Source organism: Zonotrichia albicollis, chromosome 27 (assembly GCF_047830755.1).
Source record: "Zonotrichia albicollis isolate bZonAlb1 chromosome 27, bZonAlb1.hap1, whole genome shotgun sequence".
Classification (NCBI taxonomy): domain Eukaryota; kingdom Metazoa; phylum Chordata; class Aves; order Passeriformes; family Passerellidae; genus Zonotrichia; species Zonotrichia albicollis.
The window spans coordinates 6,370,279-6,394,832 of NC_133845.1; the positions used below are offsets into that span (position 1 = coordinate 6,370,279).

The window sequence follows — 24,554 nt, forward strand, 5'->3', positions numbered from 1 at the left end:
GCTCTCAGCACCGTGTCTGAGGGTGGGCTGGGGGCCCTGCAGGAGATCCTGCCTGCTCCTGCACCCCAGGGCTCAGAGATGGCCTGGCTTGGGAAATCCTTGGGAATGGGGAGGTGTTTATGGCAAGGGGTCAAAACCATCAGGGAACCCCCATTTCACAAGGTTTTTTGCTGCTGTGCCCTGGTCTGTTGTTTTGCTGGTGGGTGAGTAGACATGGAAGCACCTGTGGAAGCCACAGCCATGGCATGTGGAACATTGTGTCCAACAGGAGCTCTTCAAAGACCTGTAGGACACAGTGGTGGTGTGGGCATGGGGTCCCCAAAAGCCTGACAGGTGCTGGTGGGGGTTGGGGGATCTCCTGACCTTCAGCCCTTTGTCCCAGGAGACTCCAAGGGAAGGAGGAGTGCAGTGTGCTGAGCAGGGAGGTGAATTCAGTCCTGGGGCACAGCTGGCTCATGGTGGCATTGATGAAGGGGAGTCTTGACTAGCCCTGCATGGGGTGTTGAGGTAAATGGGGTGGAAGGATATTTTTGGGGGTCAGAGGACATGGGACTTTTCCCTGAGGGAAATACTTCCCTTCAGGCATGGAGGTGTAGGGGTTGTCCAAGTCAGCTTGCAAGCAGATGGGGGACACTGGGGTGTGTTTTGGGGGCAGGGGCAGCAGTCCTGAAATTGGGGTGATGGGCACTGAGCACAGACTGCCCTCTCCATGAACACAGTGAGTTAGGGGAGCATGGCCATCTGCTTGGAGCAACCTGGACTGCTGGAAGGGACTTGGAACAAGATGATCTTTAAGGTCCCTTCCAACCCAAACTCTTCTGGGGTTCTATGATTCTCCCTGCTGGGGTAGAGCTGAGGACCTACCTGGGTGGGTCCTGGCCCAGCCCCTGCAGTTTGGGGACCCCACAGTTGGAGCTGTGGTACTGTGCACAGTGGGGTGTGATGGGCACCACTCTGCTTCAGGGTTAACAGTGAGGGAGAGGCTGACCCAGCTTTGTGCTGTGGTCCACCCTGGGCTCACTCTGGAGATGCTCCTGTGTGAGTGCCAGGGCCAGCTTTTGTGGGGATCCTTGCTGTTATCCAGGGTGAGGACTCGGATGGGAGAGGGAGGGACACGTTCAGCAGTGGGGCTAGACCCCCAGGGCTCCTCCTCCTGGTGTCCCATGGGTGTGGGACAGTGCCCACATCAGAGGCCCAGGCATTGTCCCCTAGGCAGGGAAGAGATGGGGAAATATCCTGTGCCAGGAACAGCCTGTCAGGGAGCTGGATGGGTATGTGAGCCTTGGAGACTCCCTCAGATTCTTGGGAGATGGAACCAGGACTCACCTGGAGCTCATCTCTCACAGGGCATTGAGGAGGAACCACCTGTGAGAGATGAGCTGCAGGTGAGTCCTGGTTCCATCTCCCAAGGAGGAGGGGTTTGGAGGGGTTGAGGATGATGAGGAGATGAAGGCAGTGTCAGTGGTTGGCCACCAGCAGCAGCAGCACGAGGGGAACGAGACCTGGGGAAGGAGAAATACAGGGGGGATTTGGGGGTGAAAAAATGACTTGTTAGGTAAATTTAACTTGTAAAATAAGTGTGAGTGGCAAAGATGGACCTGTCTGTGTTCAGTCAGGAAACCAGGGAGGAGAACAGAGCAGGGTGCTGCCGAGGGCTGGGCACTCTGACACCCATCAGTGACGGCATGTGGCGGATGTGGGAGGGAGGCCCCTGCCAGGGCTTGGCTTCCCCTCCCTGCAGTGCCAGCCCATTTACCCTCCTGTGCTTTCACATGACCCAGCAGAGGCTGGAGCTGCTGCCAGCTGGGGGCACCTGGGGGTTCAGGGAGCTGCTGCACTCTGTCCCTGGGGAGGCAGGTGGGTGCCCCTGCCCTCATTTCCACCCCAGGGTGGCTTCACTGGGATCCACTCCTGCATGTGGCAGCTGCAAGGATGGATCAGCCCCACCATTTGCTGCAGACCCCATCAGACTGCAGAGTGAGCATCCTACCTGTTCTTTCCCACCCAGGTAATCCCAGCAGATCTTTCTCTGCCAAACCCAGGGGCTGATGCATCCCCTTCCCTGCTCCGGTGCCGGGCTCCTGCATTCCAGGTAAGATCCCTCCAACTTCCCCCCTGCTCACTGTCCGTGCTCATTGTTCCTCACACTTGAGCTGTTCTGTTGGTTGTCCCTGAGTGGTGACTCTTGGGCACTGTGGTTTCCGTGGGTGTGCTGGGGTTTTGTGGGCATTTCCTGCAGCCCTGTGCTGTTTTTGGAGTAGGGGAAAGGCTTCAGCATGACGTGGGGTGTTTCATTTCGGCAGGGATGATGCCAGCAGTGGAAAACAGCAGCTGTTTGCCACATTGTCCTTCCTGGGTGTCTGTAGGGAGTGTCTGGGCTCCCTAAACCGTGCTGAGGATGCTGTGAGCTGGCAGGGAACAGACAGGAGTGCCAGGGCAGGCAGCACCAAGGATGCACAGCTCTGGGCATCACCCACACTGCCTTTGGTTTGCCAGCACCCGGTGATCCCTGGTGATCCCAGCTGATTTCCCTTTCTCCTCTCCACAGGATCCTTTCCCCACTGATGGGAATGAGGGTTTCTCCTCCCCATTCTCTCTTGGCCTTGCTTGCTGCAGGTGTGTATCTCCAGTGGAGAGAGCCAGTAACAGGTAAATGTTCCTTCCCAGCACATTTTGGGGAGGCAGATGTGCTGGGGGTGATTTTGGGGTTGTAAGAGCACCCTAGAGCTGCAGATCCCTGGAACAAACCGGGCTGAGACCTGCCATGAAGCAGTTCTTGCTCTCAGTTTTTTATTCCTCTTTTCTGCTCTCAGGAGGGGTGTCCTGCTGGCAGTCAGTGGCTGAGCAGTGTGCTGCCCACTATGGCTGGTGAGTGTGGGAACAAACCTGCCTCTGTCCCCTCCCTCACAGCATTCCTTCCCCAGCAGAACACCAGGGTGCCCATGGGCTGCTCCTCACGATGCCACAGCATTCAGGTGGTGGTGGCAGCTCAGTTTCAGGGACCAGGATGGTTTTGGGGTCAAGGTGAGATCCTACCCACCCCTTTCCATCTGGGGGCATCCTGCAGATTGAATGATGCTGTGCTTTGGGAAGTCCAGGGGCTGCTGAGCCCCCAGAACTGACTGTGACCTCTCTGCAGGTTGGTTTAGGAGGCTCCTGCACAAACCCAAGTCCAGCTCAGTGGAAAGCCTCAAGTCCACCCACTCTGCTTCATCCTCGCCTTCCTCCTCCTCCTCATCCTCTGCCAAGAGCTCCAGCTCCTCTCCTGGCACGAGCCTGGCCACCAGCTCCATCTCGCTGTCTCCCGTGTCAGCAGTGGACATCAGCGCCTCGCACAGCCCCCGGTGGGACAAGAGCTACGACGTGTGCATCTGCCACAGCGAGGGGGACGTGGAGCTGGTGTCAGAGCTGGTGTCCTACCTGGAGGGGCAGCCCGAGAGCTTCCGCTGCTTCCTGCAGCTGCGCGACGCGGCGCCGGGCGGCGCGGTGGTGACAGAGCTCTGTGACGCTGTGCAGAACAGCCACTGCTGGGTCATGCTCATCACCCCCAGCTTCCTGCAGGACCCCTGGTGCAGGTACCAGATGCACCAGGCCTTGGCTGAGGCTCCCATGGCCAACGGACGCACCATCCCAGTGCTGAAGGACGTGGATCGCAAGGACTATCCCAGGGAGCTGCGGAGCATCTACTACATCTACATGGCCCTGAAGGAGAAGAGCTTCAGGCAGATCAGAGACACTGTCATGCGCTGTGAGTATCCTCTGGATGCTGGTGAAACGTCAGCTCATTGCGGTGAGGACCGTGGGAATGGACCAGATTCCATACATTTATGTAAAGTTGATTTTTAGAGTACTTGTTTGTTAATGGAGCTCATCTGCTGTCCCTGCAGACCTCCAGGAACTGTGCCAGAGCTCCACAAAAAGCATGGAGTAGTGCTGGAAGCAGGCAGATGCATTCCCATGGGCATCATGGAACTGTCACCGTTGGATCTGGGCGTTGGCACATCCCGTTGGACCTTGAGGTCAAACCTGAGCTGCTCAGACTGGACCTGGGACCAAAGATGGAGAGTTCTCCGCATCCATGAGGGACAGCAGACTGGAGCCCACCACGTCCTGGTGGCCAAAATCTCCTCGGTGGGGAGCGGGACATCCATCACACAAACACTAAGCTCTGGTGTTGGTGCTTCTCAGGGTCATGAGAGCTCTTTACTGCACTGGCATTCTCTGTCCTGAGGACTCCGGGACGCCTACTAAGCTGACAAGATATGTGGGCAGGACAAGATATGAGGCAGGCAGTGACGCTGCACGGAATCGTTGCGTCTACGAAAATGCAGAAGTTTTACATTTTGATGGTGTTGGGTATTTTTGTCTCAATCCCCGGTTCGGGCGCTGTGGGAGGAGGAGCCGCGGGGGTGCGCGACCTCCGGGCCGCCAGGGGGCGCCATGTCCCAGCGCGCCCCGAGGCGCCGCGCCTGCGCAGTGCGGGGGCGGCCGCGAGCCATGGCGGAGGGCCCGCAGCCGAAGAGGAAGCGGGAGGAGGAGGAGGAGAAAAATGGCGGGACCGCCACTCAAGGCGGCGCCGCCGCCGCATTCACGCTGTCGGACCTGCGGGTGCGGCGCATCCTGCGGGAGTCGGCGCGGGACAAGATCGTGTTCCTGCACGCCGAGGTACCGGGCCGTGGGGGGGCGGTGGCGCCCGCCGCCATCTTCCCTGCTGAGGGCACGGCCCCGCCCCCGGCGGCGCGCTCGGGCTGGCCCCGCCCCCGGCAGCGCGTGCCGCGAGCCCCCGGGCACTCCCCGGCATCCCGGCCCGAGCCCGGCCTGCTTTTCCAGCCTGGCCCGGCCCGAGCCCGGCCCGCTTTTCCAGCCCGGCCCGGCCCGGTCCCAGCCCGCTTTTCCAGCCCGGTCCGGCCCGAGCCCGGCCCGCTTTTCCAGCCCGGCCCGGCCCGGTCCCGGCCCGAACCAGGCGGAACTCACGGCCGCGGAGGCGGCTGCAGACCTTACTGCAGTCCTCTTTCTTGTTGCTATGATTTGGTACCTTTGGGTTCCAGCACGTTGTTCGTGCTTGGTAGGTAAAACGGCACTGAGTTGCAAACAGCGTGCTGGTTCTGGGACTGTAAATAGTACAGCCATTACTGGGAAATGCTGAATAATTCTTGGGGTTGTGCACGTTGATAACCGTGGTTCCGTGCATGGCGAGGGAACCGTGCAGCTGTCTCGGCCCCTGTCTCCTGAAATGTGCAGCCAAGCAGGAGATGAGGACAGGGAGGTTCCAGGCTGCTGCTTTGGTCTCAGTGGGTTCCTGCAGTAACAGCTGGGCACAGACCTGCTCTGCCCTGTCAGCGTGTCAGGAAAATCCACAAACGCCAGAGGCTTATGCTTAGAAGGAGATGGAGGAGTCCTTCAGCTTTATTCCAATGGAGGGAGAGAATGCACTAGTCCACATTGACAGCAGGGTTTTCTCTCTCGAGGTTTTGGAGAGCGCAGCCTCCCTTTTATCCTAACTCCTGGCCACATGTTTCCCTCTTCCATTCCCAATTGGCTGACTCCTAGGGAGGTACGGCCTTCCCAAACCACCTACCCCATATCCCCCCTTAAACCTGTAATTTTCCCCCAAAGTTCAGAAGTTCAGGCTTGTGCAGACCCGATTCGGGAGCCAAACTGCCCAAAGTCAATAGAGACATTATGACCCGTTTCAAAGACATTAAGACCCTTCAAACTGTAAAGGCACCGGCACACATCTTCCTTCTCAAGCTGACAGGGTTGGGAGCCCCAGGTGATGTGATGAAGCCTCACCTGGGTTTTGTATGGACAGGAGTGAGGCTGGGGGATGTTCCACACCCAGCACCTCCCCAAACCAGCCCGCTGAGGCCTCGGGATCCAGGGCTGTGGTTCCTTGGAGCAGGGCAGCAGGGAGTGCCCCCTGCCCCAGAGCTTGCTCCCTGGCTATGAGCAAATCCCCACCCTGCCTTTGCCCTCTTCCTGGGAAGTGTCAGAGATGAAATTGGTGCTGTGGGTCAACAGGAAACCCGGGAGCATCCGGGGAGGTGCAGATGGGCTGAGTCATTGCCCACATCCCCAGCTCCCCCAAAAACCACTTGTGTTCCCTGGTGGGGAGCAAATTCCTGCTGTGCCTCCAGGCAAATGTGCTGTTTGTTTTTGGATGGGTGTCTGTCCTGCAGGGGGTTTGGGCACGAGGACTGGGGGCTGTGAGGTGTCTGCCATGATCCCTGACCTCAGACTGTCCACAGTGCTGGATCTGTGTTGCTGATGACTTTATCCATTTGTATTCCAGAGGATTGGCCTCTCTGGAGAGGGCACGGATGCTGTAGTCATCCTGGAAAAGACTCCTTTCCAGGAGGAGAAGATCCCAGACCTGCTGAAGAAGCCCATGCACGCAGAGCTGCAGGTGCACAATGACATTTACTGCACCTTCTACCTGAGCCCTCCCCCAGAGCTGAGTGGTGAGTGCCCTCAGGGAGGGATGCCAGGATGTGGTTCCTGCCCATTCCAGAGGGGAGGATGCAATGGGGAGGGCAGGTGCCACTGCTGGGCCTGGCTGTGGTTTGGTGACAGCAGCACACCTGGCCCAGGTGGGGAGTGTCACTATAGGACAGGAAAGAACACAAGCACACACTGCTGCTGTCAAAGTGAAGAAAAAAGGGAAGCTTATTTTCTGACTCCAGCATTTCACAGAAATCACAGAAATTCTAGGTTGGAAGAGACCTTTAAGATCATCGAGTCCAACCCATGTTCTAACACCTCAACTAGATCATGGCACCAAGTGCCACAAATTTATAGTTTTTGAAGTGACAGTGCCACCTCTCCAATGACACTGGACAAACCAACAGTCCATCAAACTTCTCCTCCTTAAAAGAATGCAAAACAATGAGTTATTTACAGAAAGTGTGTGAGAAAGTTCATTACAAGAATGTCAACATCAGAAGGCTTGGAAAATCTTAAAAAATCCAAGCAACAGGGGAGGTCAGTGGGTTGTTGCCATGCTGAAGGCAGTGTCTCATCATGAGGCTTTGAGTGCTGCCCTGTTTCATCCCCTTTTTGCTGTGCCATGGACAGGGGGCTCAGCTGATGAGGCACTGAATGGCCATTGCTTGGTCACCCTGTACAGGAAGGTGCAGAAAGGCTCAGTGAGTGATTGTCAGTGCTCCCAGTGCTCTCACTTGGGTGAGGAAGGGTTGTCTCCTTCCAGAATGTTTCTCTTGAAACAGTCTGCAGGGCACATGCAGCTGCTTCTCATCCCACGGTGGCATCTCATGAGCTTTTTTGTCACCTGGTAAGAACAGGCAGTTTGTATTTGGGGCAGGATTTAAGGGCTGGTAACCTTGAGTGCTGGGGCAGATGAGCCCCATCCCCCTTAAGATTTCACACATCTGTGTGTTATAAAACTCTGTTGATAACCAAGGACTGATGGGCAGCTGGGGGAGCTGCAGTGAAGGCTCTCACCCTGTGGAGGGGGCTCTGTCCTGAAGTGATGATGATTTCCAGCTGCCACTGAAAAACTGGGCTGGTCTTTGGGCACTTCAGTTTAATCACAGAATTCCAGACTGGTTTGGGTTGGAAGGGACCTTAAAGCTTGTCTTGTTCCAATCCCCTGCCATGGCAGGGACACCTCCCACTGTCCCAGGGTGCTCCCAGCCCTGTCCAGCCTGGCCTTGGGCACTGCCAGGGATCCAGGGTGGGCACCCTGTGCCAGGGCCTGCCCACCCTCACAGGGAGCAATTCCCAATTCCCAATATCCCATCCAGCCCTGCCCTCTGGCAGTGGGAGCCATTCCCTGTGTCCTGTCCCTCCATCCCTTGTCCCCAGTCCCTCTCCAGCTCTCCTGGAGCCCCTTCAGGCCCTGCCAGGGGCTCTGAGCTCTCCCTGGAGCTTCTCCTCTCCAAGCTGAACTCCCTCAGCTCGCCCAGCCTGGCTCCAGAGCAGAGCTGTTCCAACCAGAGCATCTCCATGGCCTCCTCTGGACTTGCTCCAGTGGCTCCATGTTCTTCCTGTGCTGAGGACCCCAGAGCAGGGGGCAGCCCTGCAGGTGGGGTCTCACCTGAGCAGAGCTGAATCACCTTCCACAATTAATTTCATCTGAATGCTGGTATAGATTTAAATTCCAGAAGTGCAGTAATAAATTCCATGTCAATGCTTTCAATAATGCCCAAACAGATTTAATAGTCAAAATTAATTTGAGTCCCTTAAGTAAGATGTTGTTGCAGGGCCAAGTTTTAAATTTTCAGGATGTTTGGTGTGCCTTTCCAAAAATGCTCTTGTTTTAGCTCTGTTCCCACGGTGTAGGAGGAAGCAGTGTCTGCATCTGTCAGCTTGAATTGTGCAAAACTCCTTTTCTTCTGTGAAGGACTCAAAATTAAAGATTTTGTTGTTGCAGTGAGTTTCAGTCTGAGGAAAACACCATAACACCACGGGAGTTGTTGGAAGAGGAGTTAAATCTCTTCTTTGTTAGCTGGGAAAGCTCTTGCTTGGGTGCCTGCTGTGTTCCAGCCCAACAGGAGTTGCAGTGACTCCCACGAGGTGGCATTGCAAGACTGAAATCCCCTGGGCTGCCTCCAGCTCAGCCCTGCTGCCTTTGCCTTCCTCCCAGCACTTGGCTGCAGTGCTGTGTAACCCCACAGTGCTGTGATAACAGAATTGCATTGCTCTGATAACAGAATTGCAGTGCTGTGTGATTCCTCAGTGCTCTGATAACAGAATTGCAGTGCTGTGTAACCCCACAGTGCTGTGATAACAGAATTGCATTGCTCTGATAACAGAACTGCACTGCTGTGTGATTCCTCATTGCTCTGATAACAGAACTGCAGTGCTCTGATAACAATTGCAGTGCTGTGTAACCCCACAGTGCTCTGATAACAGAATTGCATTGCTCTGATAACAGAATTGCACTGCTGTGTAACCCCACAGTGCTCTGATAACAATTGCAGTGCTGTGTAACCCCACAGTGCTCTGATAACAATTGCAGTGCTGTGTAAGCCCACAGTGCTCTGATAACAGAATTGCAGTTCTGTGTAACCCCACAGTGCTCTGATAACAGAATTGCATTGCTCTGATAACAATTGCAGTGCTGTGTAACCCCACAGTGCTCTGATAACACAATTCCTTATTTTGTTCAAGGCTTATGCCAGGTGCAAAACCCCTCCTGCATGCTTGAATGGGGAGGAAGCCTCTGGCTTTCTTCTGCTGAGCTTTTATCTTTTTAATGACTTGTAAATCTGTCTCTACAAGGTAATTTCTTGCAATATTTGTAATATTACCCAGTGGTGCAGCTTTGCTTCCCACCCCTGTCCTTGGCACCCCTCAGGTTGTTGTGGATGCTGAGCAGCCCCAAGCAGGAGATCAGGAGGGGGCTGTGGACCCTGAGGAGTGCAGAGCAAGGAGGCTTCTTTTGAAGCAATTAGCAGCAAATAGCTGTTGGTGGGCACATTGCATGAGCTGCTGGTGAGCAGCTGGGCTGGCACCAAGCAAGCAGCCCTGTGTGTCAGGAGGAGAGGGAGTTTACCCTTTGGAGCTGAGTCAGCCCAAGGACATGTGGTGTACAGTTGACATGAGGAATGTGGCTTAAAAACATAAACAGGAGGAGTTGCCTGTAAGGCTGCAGTCAGGGTTTGACTGACCTGGGATGTCCAGTGATAATGTGGAGACCCAGGGAGCCCTTGCTCGGGGTCTGTTGGCTCCTTAGTTGCAGGGTTAAGAGTTACAGGGTTTTATCTCCTGGTCTTTGCAAGTTTACACTTGGTTAGAAGATAGCAGTAAAGTATTTTGTAGAAAAGGCTAGACTTTGGCATTAAGCAGTTTCTTGGAACAGTCCTGTGTTGTGTGATGAAGGAATTTACCTGGGGGATTTCACAGCTGAGCCCTGCCACACTCAGCCTCTGAGGTAAGACAGAGCTCAAGGCAGAGGAAGTGGTGACTGAGTGACTCGTGCTGATGCCATGAGGAGCTGCCTCTGTGCTCCCAGGAACCTGGGGCTCTTCATTCAGCTGCAGACTTCCTTCACTCTTTCCCCACCTCCATGTTGGCCAGCAGGAGCAGGGAGATCATTCTTCCTCTGTACTTGGCACTGGTGAGGCCTCACCTTGAGTGTCCAGTTCTGGGCCCTCAGTTTGGGAAGGACATGGAGGGGCTGGAGCACGGGGCTGGGAGCACAAACCCTGTGAGGAACCACTGAGGGAGCTGGGGTTGTCCAGCCTCAAGAAAAGGAGACTCAGGGGTGCCCTCCCTCATCACTCCCTACAAGAGAGATAGACCTCCTTTCCTTCCCTTTCCTTCCCCTCACCTGGGGCTGGGCTCTTTCTCCAGCAGCACTGACACAACCAGAGCACAGAGCCTCAAGCTGCACCAAGGGAAATACAGGTTGGATAGCAGGAAAAAGTTTTTTTACAGAAAGGGTGATAAAGTTCTGGAATGTTCTGCCCAGGGAGGTGGTGCAGTCCCCATCCCTGGGTGTGTTTAACAAAGCCTGGATGTGGCACTGGGTGCCAGGGTTCAGTTGAGGGGTTGGGGCTGGGCTGGACTCGATGATTTTGAAGGTCTCTTCCAACCTGGTGATTCTGTGAAGAGAGTTGGGTGCTGCTTGCTCTGTGCAGCCAAACCAGCACAGACCCCAAGCAATGATGACTTGTTTGGATGGTGACACAGGGAGAGGGAGGCCAAAGCATGTTGCTTGAGCAAATGACTCCCCTCTGACCTCAGAAGGGACATTTCACTCAGGGAAGATGAATTTCACTCTGATGAGATTTTTAGGTCTGGGAGCACACTGGTGTGGAGGCAGCACCAGATGAGTCTTGCTCATGTCATTGATTTTACTGCATGTGTCAAGGCTAAAATGGAAAATCACATTTGTAGACAAGCCAGTAATGGTCAGAGTTTGTGTGAAGGGCAACCCAAACCAGTGGAGTGAGGAGAGGGGACTTAGTGAATTTGTGGGGAGTAGTGTATCAGAGCTGATGTGACTGTGCTGCTACCAAAGGCAGGCATGTGCATCTAAAATAAGATGCCTTCAAATAAAGGCCACTTTCTGGATGTTGCTGTGATTTAAAAGGCAGCTTAAGCCTAGATGTGAGAGGAACCCCAGCCTTGGCTTTCCCCTGCAGGGAGAGCAAGGGCTGATTTCACAGGAAGGGAAACATTTTCCACTGCCAAAGGTTGGATTGTAAAAGCCAGATAGTTCAATATTCATATTGCCTGCTAACATCTAATTCCTCACACCCATTTGCCACGGAGACCTTGATCTTTGTGGCAAAAAGCAGCCTCGTGGTGCCTGGCTGCTGTGGGACTGTTTCTCCAAAGCTGTGCTGGTTTAAGGGCTCTTATCAGTCCTCTGAGGAGTCTTTGCTCCCTGGCTGCTTCTTATCTTTTTATCTTAAGATAGAAACATCTTAAAACAAGCACAAGGGGAGAAACTGTGGCACCATTGCTCCAACGGTGGAGAAATTGTGGGAAAAATGGGAGAGTGTGGAAGGAAAGTTTTCAGTCATGCAGGAAGTAATTCACATCCCAAAAAGAGTCTGGTTTCGGGCAGTGAGGAGCTGGAGAAACTTGCAGGAGCTGCAGTGGGAAGGCTGGCTCTTCTCCCTGTGTCTCCATGCTTTGGCTGTCTCTGGGGTTTGCCCAGCCAAGGAAACTTCTTGCATTTACACTTAAAATAAAAAGCTTGAGCCTGAAGCTGTGGGAGCATGGTTTGGAGGATGGTGGTGGGGAGGGGGGTGTCATTGTGCTTTGCTCTGTGTTTTGCAGGGGTGGTAAACTGCACCTTTCCCCTTTGCAGCTAAAACCCCCTGAGCACCCCAAGTCCTCCTGGCAGCCTTAGCTGAGTCCCTGGCAGCATGTTTGGCTTGCCCTGGCATGTGCTGGCCTTGCAAACTGAGCTCTTGCAAGCTTTATCCTTTGCAGCTTTAATTCATTCAGTTAAGAGTGCTGCAGCTGTCTGGGACAAAGCCATGGGCTTACCTGGCTGGGGCTGGGTTGGAATCCACTGCTCCTGTGTGACTCCTCTTGCACTTGTGACCATGAAACCAAATAGAGGGGCTGGGTGTGTGTTAGATATTTACTTATGGCATGATCTGTTTAGTTAGGGCTCCATCCAAGGTGCTGTCCTCTCATCAGGAGGGAAGACAACTCAGAGCTGGGTGCAGCAAAAAAGAGGGAAAAAAAAAAAAACAACCTGCAAGAGCTCAAATGTTGACTTGCCTGTTGTTCCCTGGCCTTGGCACCTTCCTGCATCTGATGGTGAGGTTGATTAGGGAGCTTATAAATGAAAGCTCTGCTTCCTGCTAGCAAAGAGAGGAAAAAGCACCCCTGCCCCAAAGGAGAAATGGGTTGTGCCTGCCCTGTGTGCTTCTCCTGGCTGTCTGGCAGGGTTACCTCTGTCTAAAACAGGCTGGCAGTAGGTGCTGATGCTGCAGTGCGGTGGGAGAAGAGAGTGTGAGGCCTCTCCTCACTGATGTGCTGAGCTGGAGTGGGATTTTGGCAGAGCCTGGGGGCAGTGTGGCACAGAAGGGGATGAGGCAGAGCCTGGGGGCAGTGTGGCACAGAAGGGGATGAGGCAGAGCCTGGGGGCAGTGTGGCACAGAAGGGGGCAGTGTGGCACTGAAGGGGGCAGTGTGGCACTGAAGGGGGCAGTGTGGCACTGAAGGGGGCAGTGTGGCACAGAAGGGGGCAGTGGCAGAGCCTGGGGGCAGTGTGGCACAGAAGGGGACAGTGGCAGAGCCTGGGGGCAGTGTGGCACAGAAGGGGGCAGTGTGGCACAGAAGGGGATGAGGCATCGTTAGTGAGCTCAGTGTGCCCTTTCCTACCTGCATGAGCTCTCTCTGCTTGTACTTCATCCTCTCCTCCTGACAGCAGCTGCCTCCAGCCCTTTTTCCCTTCAGTTCCCCAAATGGTTTTCTGATTTTCCCTTTGTCTTGGGTTGTGTTTTCCTCTCTTGTTTTTAGCAGGAGAGGGGAGAAGTGTGTGCCTGATCAATCTGAGCCTCCTTTTCTCCTGGGCAGTTTCCCAGCACTGTGGTGATTCCCCTCAAGTGCCTGTCATAGAGTTACCAGCCTGGACAGTTTTTCTCTGCCTCCTGCTCATCCAGGTTCCTTCAATTAAACCTCCTGACTTTTTATAACCCCCAGTTAGTTGATGGTCAGTGCTGTCTTCCAGAATAAACCACAGCTGCTCTGTGGTGGCCCCGGGCGGGCGTTCAGGACCGGGCTGCCTGATGTGAGTCAGATGTGAGCAGAGACAATCCCTGGTGCTTCAGCCAGCTCAGGAACCCACATCACATGTGCAGCAGTTCCCTACCCCCATTGCCAGGCTGGGGCAGGCTCTGGGTGCCCCACGGTGTACGTGCTGCTCCGGTGCATGTGAGCCTGCCAGGAGCAGGCTTGGAAACCGGAGCGTGGCCGTGTGCCAGCGCTGGAAGGGTTTTGGGGCGAGCCTGGTCTTGCTGTGGATGTTTCCTGCAGCCCAGCCCGGGCTCAGCTGTGCCTTGGCATCCTGTGTGCAGCTCCTAAGGACTGTCAGGCTCTGAGCAGGTATCAAACAGCCTCTCTGGCTGCAGTGATTGATGCTAATTAGCATCGCTGGGGCAGTTTGGGGTTGATGAGACCTTTAGAAGGGAGATAATCAGAAGTGAACCACAGCTTTTCCCCTGCCTTCTCTTCCAAACATCTGCTCAGCTGCAGCTGCACATTAAGGAGTCCTGTGATGTCTCATTGAAAGCACCCTGAGCTCTCTCCTCACCATGAGCAGCCACCCCCTGGCTGGGGAGGTGCCAGGGAAGCCATTATGGGTCTCCTGCACCCCCACGCACTGTGGTTATCACCACCCAGCACCGAGGGGCTTTTGCTGCAGTTCTTGCTCTATTTTTGGTGTATAAAATCAAATTGTGAAAGTTTCAGCCTGAGGCTGGATGTGGTATTTTATCTTTTGCCTTTTTTGTTTTCTCCCCAGTGCTTTGCTGATCTTTTTAAGTGAGGAGAGCTACAGCCTTGTCTTTTTTTTTTCTTTGGTATTACATCACCCTGCTAGAAGTGCTAATTGAGTCCTGGAAAACAACCTTGTTTGAACATGTGTATGGTGGGAATCAGACCAGAATGCCCTTGTGGTTTGCATTTTCATATTTCATGTTACCAGCATTTTCCTGTGGATTTCATTAAGCTGGGTTTGGCATGGAATGAAAAGGCAGAGTCTCTCAGATTGTGCAGCGCTGACCTTAAAAAAACAGAAAGCAGAAAACTAAAAAAGACTCAAACCATCCTAAATCCTGGCTCTGGGAACAAATAGGTGCTTATATTCAGTGTCTAGCTAGCCTGTATACTTACTTTAAGCATGAAGCACAGCTTTGGTGCCCTGCTGTGTGTGCAGCCCCTGGTTTTCTGTGTCAGACCCTGGGCACAGACTGCAGTGTTCACAGTGCCTCAGTCTGGTGTGCCTGGGGTTTGCTCAGGCTCATGGGGCTTTTCTCCTTCATGCACTGAAGTTCATGGCAGCTTTGTCAGCTGGGAAGGCAGGGACACTGCTGTGCCCTTGGAGCACCTTGGAGCTGTGGCACACTCTGTATCACACATGCAATCTTGGCCAAAGACGGATGTGTTCTGTGTGTTTTGGCCCTGTGGGTAGGATGTGCTGCTGCTGGCATCACAGCTGCCAGGTTGACAAGGTGAGCACTTGCATCCTGTTCAATGCCACAAAAATTACCCAGCAAAGTTCTAATCTTGAGGCAAACACAAAATGTTTTCTTTTTGCCAAGGTAAATACTGAAATTATTTTTGTGGGCAGAGGGTCACTCAACCCTCTTCCCTTGGCTCATGCTGAGCTGTGTTGACCTATCAGCTCACATTGCTTGCTCTGGATCTGTCCCTGTGCCCTTGACTTCTTTGCCTCCTGTACTTGGGGCTTGAGGCCAAGCACTCTGACTGAGCTCTGGGAAGAAGCTACTCCTTGGAATTCATCTGGGTTTGTGGCTGGATGAAGTTGCTGGGTGCATCCTGTGAGCTTTGAATTGAAGTATGAAGAAGATGTGTCTGTGTCCCCAGGGTGGTGTTTCTGTCCTGGTTGTTGACTGCACATTAACACTGCCCTGGGAGCTCCCACCTCTGCCCCAGTGCTGCTGATAGGCGTGAAAGAGCCAGTGTGGAAAAACTCAGACAGCAAACTCCTCCACCTGAACTGCAAAGACAGGCCCTGGCTGTGCCCTTGGCTCTTTCTCCCTCCAGAAAAGCAGCAGCAGTGCAGGAGGTTAAAGCACTTGTTTGCTTTCCATGTCCATTCTCCCTCACCCTCTCTTCAAAATGTCTCAGTGTGGCATTTTTTGGAAGGGAAAGCAGATTTGTTGGGGCCTGAAGGAAGCAGCGTGGTTGGTAACTCAGTGACTGTGTTTGTTCCTAGAGATCAAAGCCACAGTGGTGTACCCTGCCACGGAGAAACACATCCAGAAATATCTCCGGCAGGAAGTGCACCTCATCCGTGAGACCTGGCAGGATTACAAGAACATCACCCTGCCCTTCATCCAGGCCCAGAGCTTCAGCATCCAGGTATGGGTACCATGCCCTCTCCTGCAGACGCACATGGCTTTGGTCTCCTCTGTCAAAACACTGCTGTCAGGTTTCTCTGAAGCCTGGGCTGGAGAGCTGGGAGTGTTCTGCCCCATCCTGTTGGTTGTGTTGTCAGCTCTGTGGTGCTGTTCTCTCTTATTTGGTTGGCTGGGACATCCTTTTCCATCTTTGCAGAAAAATGTTTGCCTTAGAGCTGGACCTCAGGTTGCCTTTCCCAGGGTTTCTGAAGGAACTCTGAGGTTTGTTTCTCCTTTCCAAGGTTGGCTTCCTGGGCATTGGTGCTGTCACTGGGCTTCTTGGGAGTCTCTGGGTTTTTGTGGAAATGGAAAGGCACAGAATGTGCTTGGATTTGTGCATCACAACTCACTCCTCCTGCCATTCAGCCCCTCAGTCATGTTCCATGTGATGAAACTGTTACTTTTAGTGTGCTGCTTGCCTCAGGCAGCCCCAGCTTTTGCCTTGGCTTTATCCTTTTAAACTGTTCATCTCTCTGTCTTTCTCCTTTAGAGACCAAAGGAGTACAAGTCTGTAGGGATCAATTCATGCCAGCCTTTGCAGAAGGAGGAATAAACCAAATCCTGGGGCCACTGAGGCTCTCCATTAAAAATAACTCCCCAGAACTAACCAGGGGCCTTGGATGCTCCCCCCTGCCTTCCCCCATCTTTCCTGCTGCCTTAAACTGCAGCATTTATTAGCTGGAGAAAGGCAAGTGTGAGTTTCTACCAGGCCACAGCCTTCATGGAATATTTTCTCTGTGCTTTTGATCCCAAATTTCTTATGTTTCCTGATGCCTTCAGGAATTGCTTGAGCTCTCACTCTGCTTTTTGCCCCAAATGCTTGTGAGCTGCTTTCAGTCCATGGAAACATGTTCCTGGTGACCATCAGGAGCATCTGCTGAGAAATCATGGTCAGTCCTTGACCTCTGAGATTTAATAATGCTGTTCCTTGTCTTTCTCCAACTGGTTTTGCCAAGTGCAAGAGGAAATGTGAGGGATGACAAATACCAGGGGACTACAGAGGCGTCTGTGTTTCCTGCTGGAAGATACAAAGTGTGGATGCTTTCAGGATAATGGTTTGATTGTGGTGCCAGGCCCTGGACATGTGCTGTGCTTCTGCTGGGAGCAGCAGGAGCAGCCAGCCAAGGACCTGCCCATCACGAGGCAGCCTTGGGTTTAAAATTCAGCTCATCTGATCAGTGACCTTATTTAGGGCACTGATAGCTTGGCACTTGTGATCAGAGCAGGCTTAAAAATCCCAACAAAAGGCAAATGTCAATTTTTTGCTGAGCTTCCCTCTGAACCTCCCTCCCAGGGTTATGGAACACAGTGAGCTTGTGCCGTGGTTTTGAGAATCACTTGAAGAATCTAATCTCTAAGATGATGCTAAGGAGAAAAGATAGCAATTTAAGCCAAAAATCCCAGATCAAGGGACAAGTAGTTTTTTTCCCTCCAGATATATTCAGGTCAGCTTGCAGCAATCCTAAGTGTTTATTAGATTAATGAAACTCTTGATGGATTTCCCATAAAGTGTCAGAGGGGAAATCCAGCCCAGCTCATTTGGTGTACTTATGAAACTGGCTGCACCTTCCCTACCCACCTGGGGCAGCCAGAATATTTCAGACCTATATTTGGTGAGGAAAATGATGTTTCCAACCATTTCCAGCTTCCAAGCTTTAACAATTTCCTGCTGCCTTTTGTTACCACCTTCCAGGGACCTGGCTGAGAACTCTCTTGCCAGTCCAGTACTTAAGCTAGGCTTAAGCTAGAGCATAACATGCATTTTGGAAGTGGAAAGGAGGATGCTGGAGCTGAGGCTGGGAGCCAGGGAGAGCAAAGATGCTTTTCTCTGGTCTTACTCTGTCCCTTATCCCTGGTATCTTCCATTTCCATAACTCTTCTCTGAATGGTGCTTTGCCTTGCAGGAGGAGCACGGGGGGATAACCAGAGCAGGGATTACAGGCAGGCTGGAGGCTGGAACCTTAAGTATGGAAGAAGAAGAGTGGTGAGCTGTTTTCTAATCAGCCAGGGAGCCAAGAGACATGCATTGCCCAAAAAACACACAGGCCTTTGGTATCCCTGCAGAGAGCTGCCAGAGCCACATCCAGCTCTGCTCCTTCCTCTTTGAATAAGGAACAGAATCAGCCAAGTTCCCTTCCCAGACCTGATTGTAAAGATTTTGCTGCAGCTTGAGGGGTGAAAAAGATGTAAACAGCCCCATGGTGCTGCAAGAGGTGTGTGCTGAGCCCCACAGGAGCTGGGTTCCACTGCTTTTTACTGAAGTGCTCATAATATTCTGGAGTTTATTGGTTGATGAAGTGTTTTATGGCTAATTAATTACAAATTATTTGGTCATTTAAAATAAAATTGGCAGGTTTTTTTATAAATTCTAGTTGCAGAGAATGTGCAGTAATCCATGAGCTAGGGCTAAATGCACCTGAGGTTTTGTTTTTTTAATTCTCTGCTGACTTCTAAATCACACATTTCTCTTGCAGTGGGTGTATAATATCCTGGAGAAGAAAGCTGAGGCTGATCGAGTCGTCCATGAAAACCCAGATCCTTCCAATGGCTTTGTTCTGGTTCCAGATCTAAAGTGGAATCAAAACCAGGTTGGTTTGCTCCTCTAATGCTGCCTGTCTGAAGGTAATGCAGAGGAAATGTCCCCTTTCAGGCTCCTGAGAGCACCCTGGGAGAGCCTGAGGTGGTTTCTGTGCACTCTGTTGTCAGTGATGACGTTGCCAGGGCCTTTCAGCCCAAGCTGATTTGGGATCCTGCACACCCAGGCTGTTCTCTCCTGCTGAGATGTATTTATTAGGTTTGCCTTCACTTGTCCATATCAGCCCAAATGTTGTCAGGATGTGTTCAAACCAAAACCCTGTGTATTTCTTCTGCTGAACTTCTCTGGTTTTTTGGGTTTTTTTTTTTTTTGCAAACCTTGACTTGAGGTGCAAACCTGGCAGCTGTGTTGTTCTTTGGTTGCTGCAATTAACTCTCCTCCACAGTGTTAAACAGATGGTTCTTGGCTCATGAGCAGCTGCTTTACCCCTTGTGGGAGTGCCCACTTGGTGAAAGTGATTTCTAAGACCAGGCTGTAATCCTAAATTGAGAATTATTTCTTGGGTTCTGGCTCCCTTTTGTGCTTTAAATTTGGGGAGGTGGAACTCCATCCACACACCCCTCCCTTGAAGCTGGTGGCATCAAAAAAAGTTCCCATCATATTTCTGATCCTCATATGCTTCTGCAGGGGGCATGTGGGGAGAGTTGCTGTATGATTAAGACTTAGAAATAGAAATTAAAACTAAAAAAATGGGAACAGAAGGCTGCTGATGGGCAGCTCCATCCTGTGTTTGTGGTGCAGAGCTTGGGGAGTTCCTGCAGGGCAGTGGCTGTTCCCTGTGAATTCCTTGCACATCACTTGCTCCAGAAATCCCCTGTCAGGAGCTGATGGGAAAGCTAAGCTCGAATTTCCACTTGGTCACCAGAGGCACACCCTTCTTCCTGATGAGGTTTTGCAGCTCAGGGGATTCATGTCCAGCTTGTAGGATGTGCCCTGTTCAGTGCCCTCCCAGTGGAGCAATATTTAAAAACATGCAAAGCCTTGGTGGATATCCTTGTGTGCTGCAACCAAACTTTGCAACTCACATCAGGATTGGGCTAAAATCATAGATGGGCTAAAATTTGTGTTTGGATTTCTCTAAAGAACTGCTGCATCCACATCTCCCAGCTGGTGTGGTCAGGGAGTGCCTCAGTGGTAGGATTTGTCCTTAGGGGAGCTGTCCCCATGTTCCAGTTGTCTCTTGGAGTGCTGAACAGGATCTTCTGGACTTCTCCACAGCTGCTGGGCTGCTGTCTGCACCCCAGTCATCCCTGGAGCTATCTGGGCCCTTTGCACTGCTGATCTCCTTCCCAGGCAGGCAGACAGCATCCAGGTTGCCTTTGAGCCAAGGAATTTCTCCTTGCCTGTGGGTGGCACTGAGCCAGAGCTGATCCTGACAGCCCCAGGGCTGCCAGGGAACGAGGCTCCTTCTGCCACATCCCACCTGACAGGACAGGCTGCTGAATGGAAGCAGGGAGGGGAGATGGTGAGATGCAGCTCCCAGCAGGACTCTCCCTCAGAAGTCCTTTCAGCAGTGTGGCCTCACTCCTTTAGTGCCTGGCCCACAGATCTATGAATTCACCTGCAGTTATTTCAGACTACTGGAATGGGGGGAAAATCCCCTTTAGCACTGGGAAATCTGCTGGTCTCAACCTTCTGGGTGCTGCTGCCCAACCTTGATAGTGGTTTGAACTGGGTTTGATTTTTTTTTTTTGTCTGTTTTTTTTTTTTTTCTTTCACAACTTTTGAGTTGCTTTCAAATCTGCAGGAGCCCTGAGGCGTTGCCTGAAGCGATGCCTGGCATGACATCATTCCAGGCCTTTTTAGCAACAGGCTTATTTGTTTCAAACAGCAACATGCAGATGTTGTTCTAAGGAGAAGAGCTGTTTGCTTTTCCTCTCATCAGCCAGCCTGGAGCCCAAGAGCACAAGCTGATACACTGTGTTTTTCTGGAGCTGTGCATGGGAATCAAATGGAGCCCTGAGCATGGCTGTGCTGGCTGGCTGCAGGAACAGCTCTGTGCTTCAAGAGCTTTGTGAAGGGTTCTGAGAGCATCCTCTGAGACCAGCATCTGTTTCCAAAGAGCTGCATTGGGCTTCTCACAGCCCTGAAGAGATCTGCTGGATCTCAAATATCCAAACCCTTTACTGTCCAGTGTTTATATTATATTATAAAGCCACTAACTGGTGGAGGAGACTGGGATTTTAATTTTTTTTAAAGTGTAATGATCCACAACTTTGTGTTGTGTTAAACATAGAATGTGCTGAGTGCTTCAGGGGACGCCAGAGGCTTGTCTGAGAGCTGCTCAAGGGACATATTTTAGCTGCCCCGAGTTTGCACAGTGACCAATTAGGCCTTGAAAATTGTTATTTATAGAAGTGATGTGATTCAAAAGTGGCCAGCTGTTTGCACAGTGGAGAAGTAGTGAGCTTATCACTGGGGAAGGTTTCAGTTTCAGTTTTAGCCAATGGTTTGTTGCAGTCTGTGATGGTGGTGGTGGAGACAAAACCTTCCCTGAGGCCAAGGGCAGGAGCAGCGAGAGCACCAGCACACTCACACTCACACTCACACACACACACACACACACACACACACACACAGAGCAGCTTGGCTGGGAAGGCATGGGAGGGTCCAGGCATGGAGTTCCAACATGCTGAAGGAGTCCAGGGGTCAAAGACAAAGGAAGGTCCAGGGTATAAATCCAGGGAAAGAGGGGCAGAGGAGAGGCTCAGGGATCCAATGGCCTGAGGGCTCAGGTGATGCCAGGGTAGATGGACAGGGTTACACAAACCAATGGGGTCATGGGGAAGGGAGAACTCACCAGGACATGAACATATAAGGGTAAAAGGGAAGGCAAGGCCAACGGGGAGGACAGAACTGGGACAAATTAACATAATGCTGCAGAGCACCATGGGGGAAGCTTCTTTTGCTCACCCTGAGGTGTGAGGAATGCCCAGAGCCCAAGGTGCATCTCTCCAGAGCATTGCTGTTGTTTTCTCCCCAGCAGACTCGTGGCTCTCCACAGTGGTTCAGTGTAAATGCTCATCTGAGTGTGCTGCAGATCAGCTGTCACTGAGAAGGCTGTGGGCTGTGCATGGGGGTGCTGGCAGGGGCTCAGTGACCCTGCATGTCTAGGTGGGTTCCTGCTCCTGGTCTCCAGCCTCCAGTCATACAGAGAAAGCATTTTTGAGGTGTTCAGGAAGATGTGAAGGTGGGAAGGGCAGCACTGAGTGCAATGCTCACAGCATGAGAGGGCTGGTCACTCCATCTGCCTCTAAAGCTGAGAAAGTGTTTGTGATCCCACTGTGTATGGGTTGGGATGAGGCTGTTCTCCTCTGGTCATCTCTGGACAAAACCCAGAAATGATGCTTTAAGGTGTAGTGGGATTGTGGGTGAGCTCATCCCATACTGGGACATTCAGCTCTGTGTGGTTGTTGAAGACCAGTATCCTGGTATGACACAAGAATCCCTTTATAACACAAATATCCCTGTATAACACAAATATCCGTGTATGACACAAGAATCCCTATGTGGCACAAATATCCCTGTGTAATACAAATATCTGTGTATGACACAAATATCCCTGTGTGGCACAAATATCCCTGTGTAATACGAATATCTCTGTATGACACAAATATCCCTGTGTAGCACAAATATCTGTGTATGACACAGGAATCCCTGTGTGGCATAAATATCCCTCTGTGATACAAATATCTCTGGATGACACTAAAATCCCTGTGTAACACAAATATCTCTGTATGACACTAGAATCCCTGTGTGGCACAAATATCCCTGTGTAACACAAATATCCCTATGTGGCCCAAGTGTCCCTGTGCAGCACAAATGTCCCTGTGTGTCACAAGTGTCCCTGTGCAGCACAAATGTCCCCGTGTGGCACCAGGGTCCCTATATAACAGCCTGGGAAGCTGTGAGTGGTGTGTCAGGCCCAAAGCTGGGGCCTGAGCCAGATGGGATTTATTTTTGCCATGTGCTGTTGGTGTGTCCCCTCCATGGCCTCCCTTGTCCCTGCAGCTGGATGATCTGTACCTGATCGCCCTCGTGCACCGCCGCGACATCAAATCCCTGCGGGACCTCACGGCCGAGCACCTCCCGCTGCTGAGGAACGTCCTGCAGGAAGGGAAGGTGAGGGTGAGCCTGGTCCCACGCTGCTGCCCTGGCCAGGGAGAGCTTGGCTGCCTCTGCAGAGGCACACCCTGGCTTTTCTGGCACAGCATCTGCCTGGGGACTGCTCCTCAGGAGATCACGACTCATGAAACACAGGGCTGTGTTGCCCTCTCTGCCTGGACAGCCTGGCTCCTGCTCTCCATCAGCACCTTCCCCAGATCATGCCACATCCAGGTGCTGTAGGAATGCTCTATGCTTCCTGTTAGCAGCGAGCTCTTCATATTAACAACCCCATCCCAATCCCTTGCCTGTTCTCACTGGCTGGTGTGTTTTTCCACAGGATGTGTTTGGGAGATGGATGTGCAGTAGCTTCTCTTTCTTTCACTGTGTTAGAATTTGGAAAGTAATTGCACTGGGGAAGGTGGGAGATTAATTAAGAGATTAGTCAGGGGATTGCAGCGAGCGGAGCCGGCGTGCCGGAGTTTGCTCTTGCTGTTCATAGCTTTAATTACACTGGCTGGTAACGGATCCCTGTTACTTTTCCAATGAGTTGGAGTGATAAGGGTGAAAGAGAAAATGATAGGGGTGGATAGCACATCCCATCATGGGGAGATAAAAGTGGGGCAGCTGGAGGCCTTGCTGTGTCCCTGCAGAGGCTGAAATGGAGGGTGGGGAAGAGTTCTGTCCTTCCAAACTTCCCCCTTTCCCTTGCTGTGAGGGAACTGAACTCCCCTCTACCTTTCTCTACGCCTTTCCTGCCATCCAGGGATGCTCTCCCCCATCCTTTCCAAGGCTTTGCCAGTGCTGAGCTCTCTGTTTCCCCTCTGCAGGAGGCCATAGTGAAGCGCTTCGGCGTGCCCGGCTCCCAGCTGCGCATCTACCTGCACTACCAGCCCTCCTACTACCACCTGCACGTGCATTTCACTGCCCTGGGCTACGATGCACCAGGCAGCTCCGTGGAGAGAGCCCATCTCCTGGCTGATGTCATTGACAACCTGGCCATGGACTCCATGTACTACCAGAAACGGGCTCTGACCTTCCCCCTGCGGGCTGATGAACCCCTGTTTAAGAAGTTCCAGGAGGCAGGAAAAGTGTGAGGAGGCAGAGGTGGTTTTGTATAATTTTTTAAAAAATAAATACCCATTTTTGGGCTTTTTTGTAAGCTTGTGTTCCTTTTATGTTTTTAAACTCTGTTTTTGTACAAGGCGGGGCTGATGATCCTTTGCTATGGAAACTGTGTTGTCTGTTCAAGTCCATTAAAACAGTGATTGAATAAACCCCTTTGAGTGTGCTGGATTTTGCCTCAGACTGGGTGCCTGTGGGGTGCTGGGAGCAGAGGGGTTTGGGTGGCAGTGACTTTGTGTATCCATTTTTCCACTTGTCCCCAGATGTTAGCCCAAACAGGGTAATAGGTAGATGGACAGGTCCAAAAAACCCCTGCTGTCCTCAGAAAGCTTCATGTGTTTCTTTTCTAGATTTACCCCTGGGAATGAGATTGTGCTTTCCTCAAGCAGGGAGGGGTGCCTTGCTCCAAAGAACTCCAGTGACTAACCCGAGTCCTCACCCTTCCTGTCTGGCTGTGTGGAGACAAATGCTGTGTGCTGCCTGCTCCCCAGCCTGAGAGCCATCACCCCTCTGCTGCTCCTTCCTCATCTGTGTCTGAAACAGCCTCGTTGCAGGGACAGCCCCTTCTCACAGAGGCTGCTAAGGGTTTGCAAGGATTATGGGTTAAAACCCCCCAGAAATAAATAATAGTGCTCTTCCTTCTGCTGAGGTGGTGGCAGGATGGGAGAGTGCCAGGAGCTGGATTCAGGGATCCCCTGTGGTGGAAGATCCAACTCCTCTGTGTGTAGGGAGCTTCCTTGGCCACCCAGCCATTGGTTCCCTGGCAGCTTCTCCACTGAGCACCAACCTCTGAAAACTTCATGAGTTCTTGGTGCCAAGGAGGGCTCTGGTTTCTGGTTGGTAACCAGGGATGTAATTGCAGGAATCATCTTGCTGCTACCCCAGTTCTGTGCTCCTTTCCACACCCTGAGCTCTATGAGGGGTTTTCTGCTGATGGTGGAAAACCCAGATGGGATTGGGATTTATTTTTTGTGCTGGAGCAGAACCTGGAGCTGGCTGGAGCAAAGTGCCATCATTGGAGCTGCCCTGGGGCTCTGCTCAGCTCATCCCATTTATAAATATTGAGGTCAGGCAGCTCCCTGATGCCTTTTAGCAGCAGGGAGAGGCAGAGCAGCTGGATGCAGCCACCTTCCCTTATTTCTCTGCAGAAATTCC

The 24,554-nt window shown here is 52.3% G+C and overlaps 2 protein-coding genes across 5 annotated transcripts; both read left to right on the forward strand.

Moving 5' to 3' along the window:
- The first annotated feature begins 2,018 nt into the window (after positions 1 to 2,018).
- Positions 2,019 to 4,347, forward strand: TIRAP (TIR domain containing adaptor protein). Of its 4 annotated transcripts, XM_074559444.1 has the most exons (4): positions 2,019 to 2,092; positions 2,549 to 2,616; positions 2,814 to 2,868; positions 3,140 to 4,347. In XM_074559444.1, the coding sequence occupies exons 3-4, from the start codon at positions 2,862 to 2,864 to the stop codon at positions 3,844 to 3,846; spliced, it is 714 nt and encodes a 237-aa protein (XP_074415545.1). In that variant the 5' UTR covers positions 2,019 to 2,092; positions 2,549 to 2,616; positions 2,814 to 2,861; the 3' UTR covers positions 3,847 to 4,347. The 4 variants fall into 4 exon arrangements, with proteins under 4 accessions (XP_074415545.1, XP_074415544.1, XP_074415542.1 ...); XM_074559443.1 differs by lacking the exon at positions 2,019 to 2,092 and having other exon boundaries at positions 2,555 to 2,649; XM_074559442.1 differs by lacking the exons at positions 2,019 to 2,092; positions 2,549 to 2,616; positions 2,814 to 2,868 and adding an exon at positions 2,879 to 3,024 and having other exon boundaries at positions 3,140 to 3,748; positions 3,888 to 4,347.
- On the forward strand, positions 3,951 to 23,551 carry DCPS (decapping enzyme, scavenger). Its single transcript, XM_074559439.1, has 6 exons — positions 3,951 to 4,665; positions 6,293 to 6,461; positions 15,391 to 15,536; positions 18,049 to 18,162; positions 22,182 to 22,292; positions 23,105 to 23,551. The coding sequence occupies exons 1-6, from the start codon at positions 4,441 to 4,443 to the stop codon at positions 23,369 to 23,371; spliced, it is 1,032 nt and encodes a 343-aa protein (XP_074415540.1). The 5' UTR covers positions 3,951 to 4,440; the 3' UTR covers positions 23,372 to 23,551.
- Positions 23,552 to 24,554: the final 1,003 nt, after the last annotated feature.

Coding starts and splice junctions, on each gene's coding strand:
- TIRAP (XM_074559441.1), top strand. CDS start 2,943: ATGGGCTGCTCCTCACGATGCCACAGCATTCAGGTGGTGGTGGCAGCT. Junction 3,025..3,139: donor AGGATGGTTTTGGGGTCAAG/GTGAGATCCTAC, acceptor ACCTCTCTGCAG/GTTGGTTTAGGAGGCTCCTG.
- DCPS (XM_074559439.1), top strand. CDS start 4,441: ATGTCCCAGCGCGCCCCGAGGCGCCGCGCCTGCGCAGTGCGGGGGCGG. Junction 4,666..6,292: donor TCGTGTTCCTGCACGCCGAG/GTACCGGGCCGT, acceptor TTTGTATTCCAG/AGGATTGGCCTCTCTGGAGA. Junction 18,163..22,181: donor TAAAGTGGAATCAAAACCAG/GTTGGTTTGCTC, acceptor TTGTCCCTGCAG/CTGGATGATCTGTACCTGAT.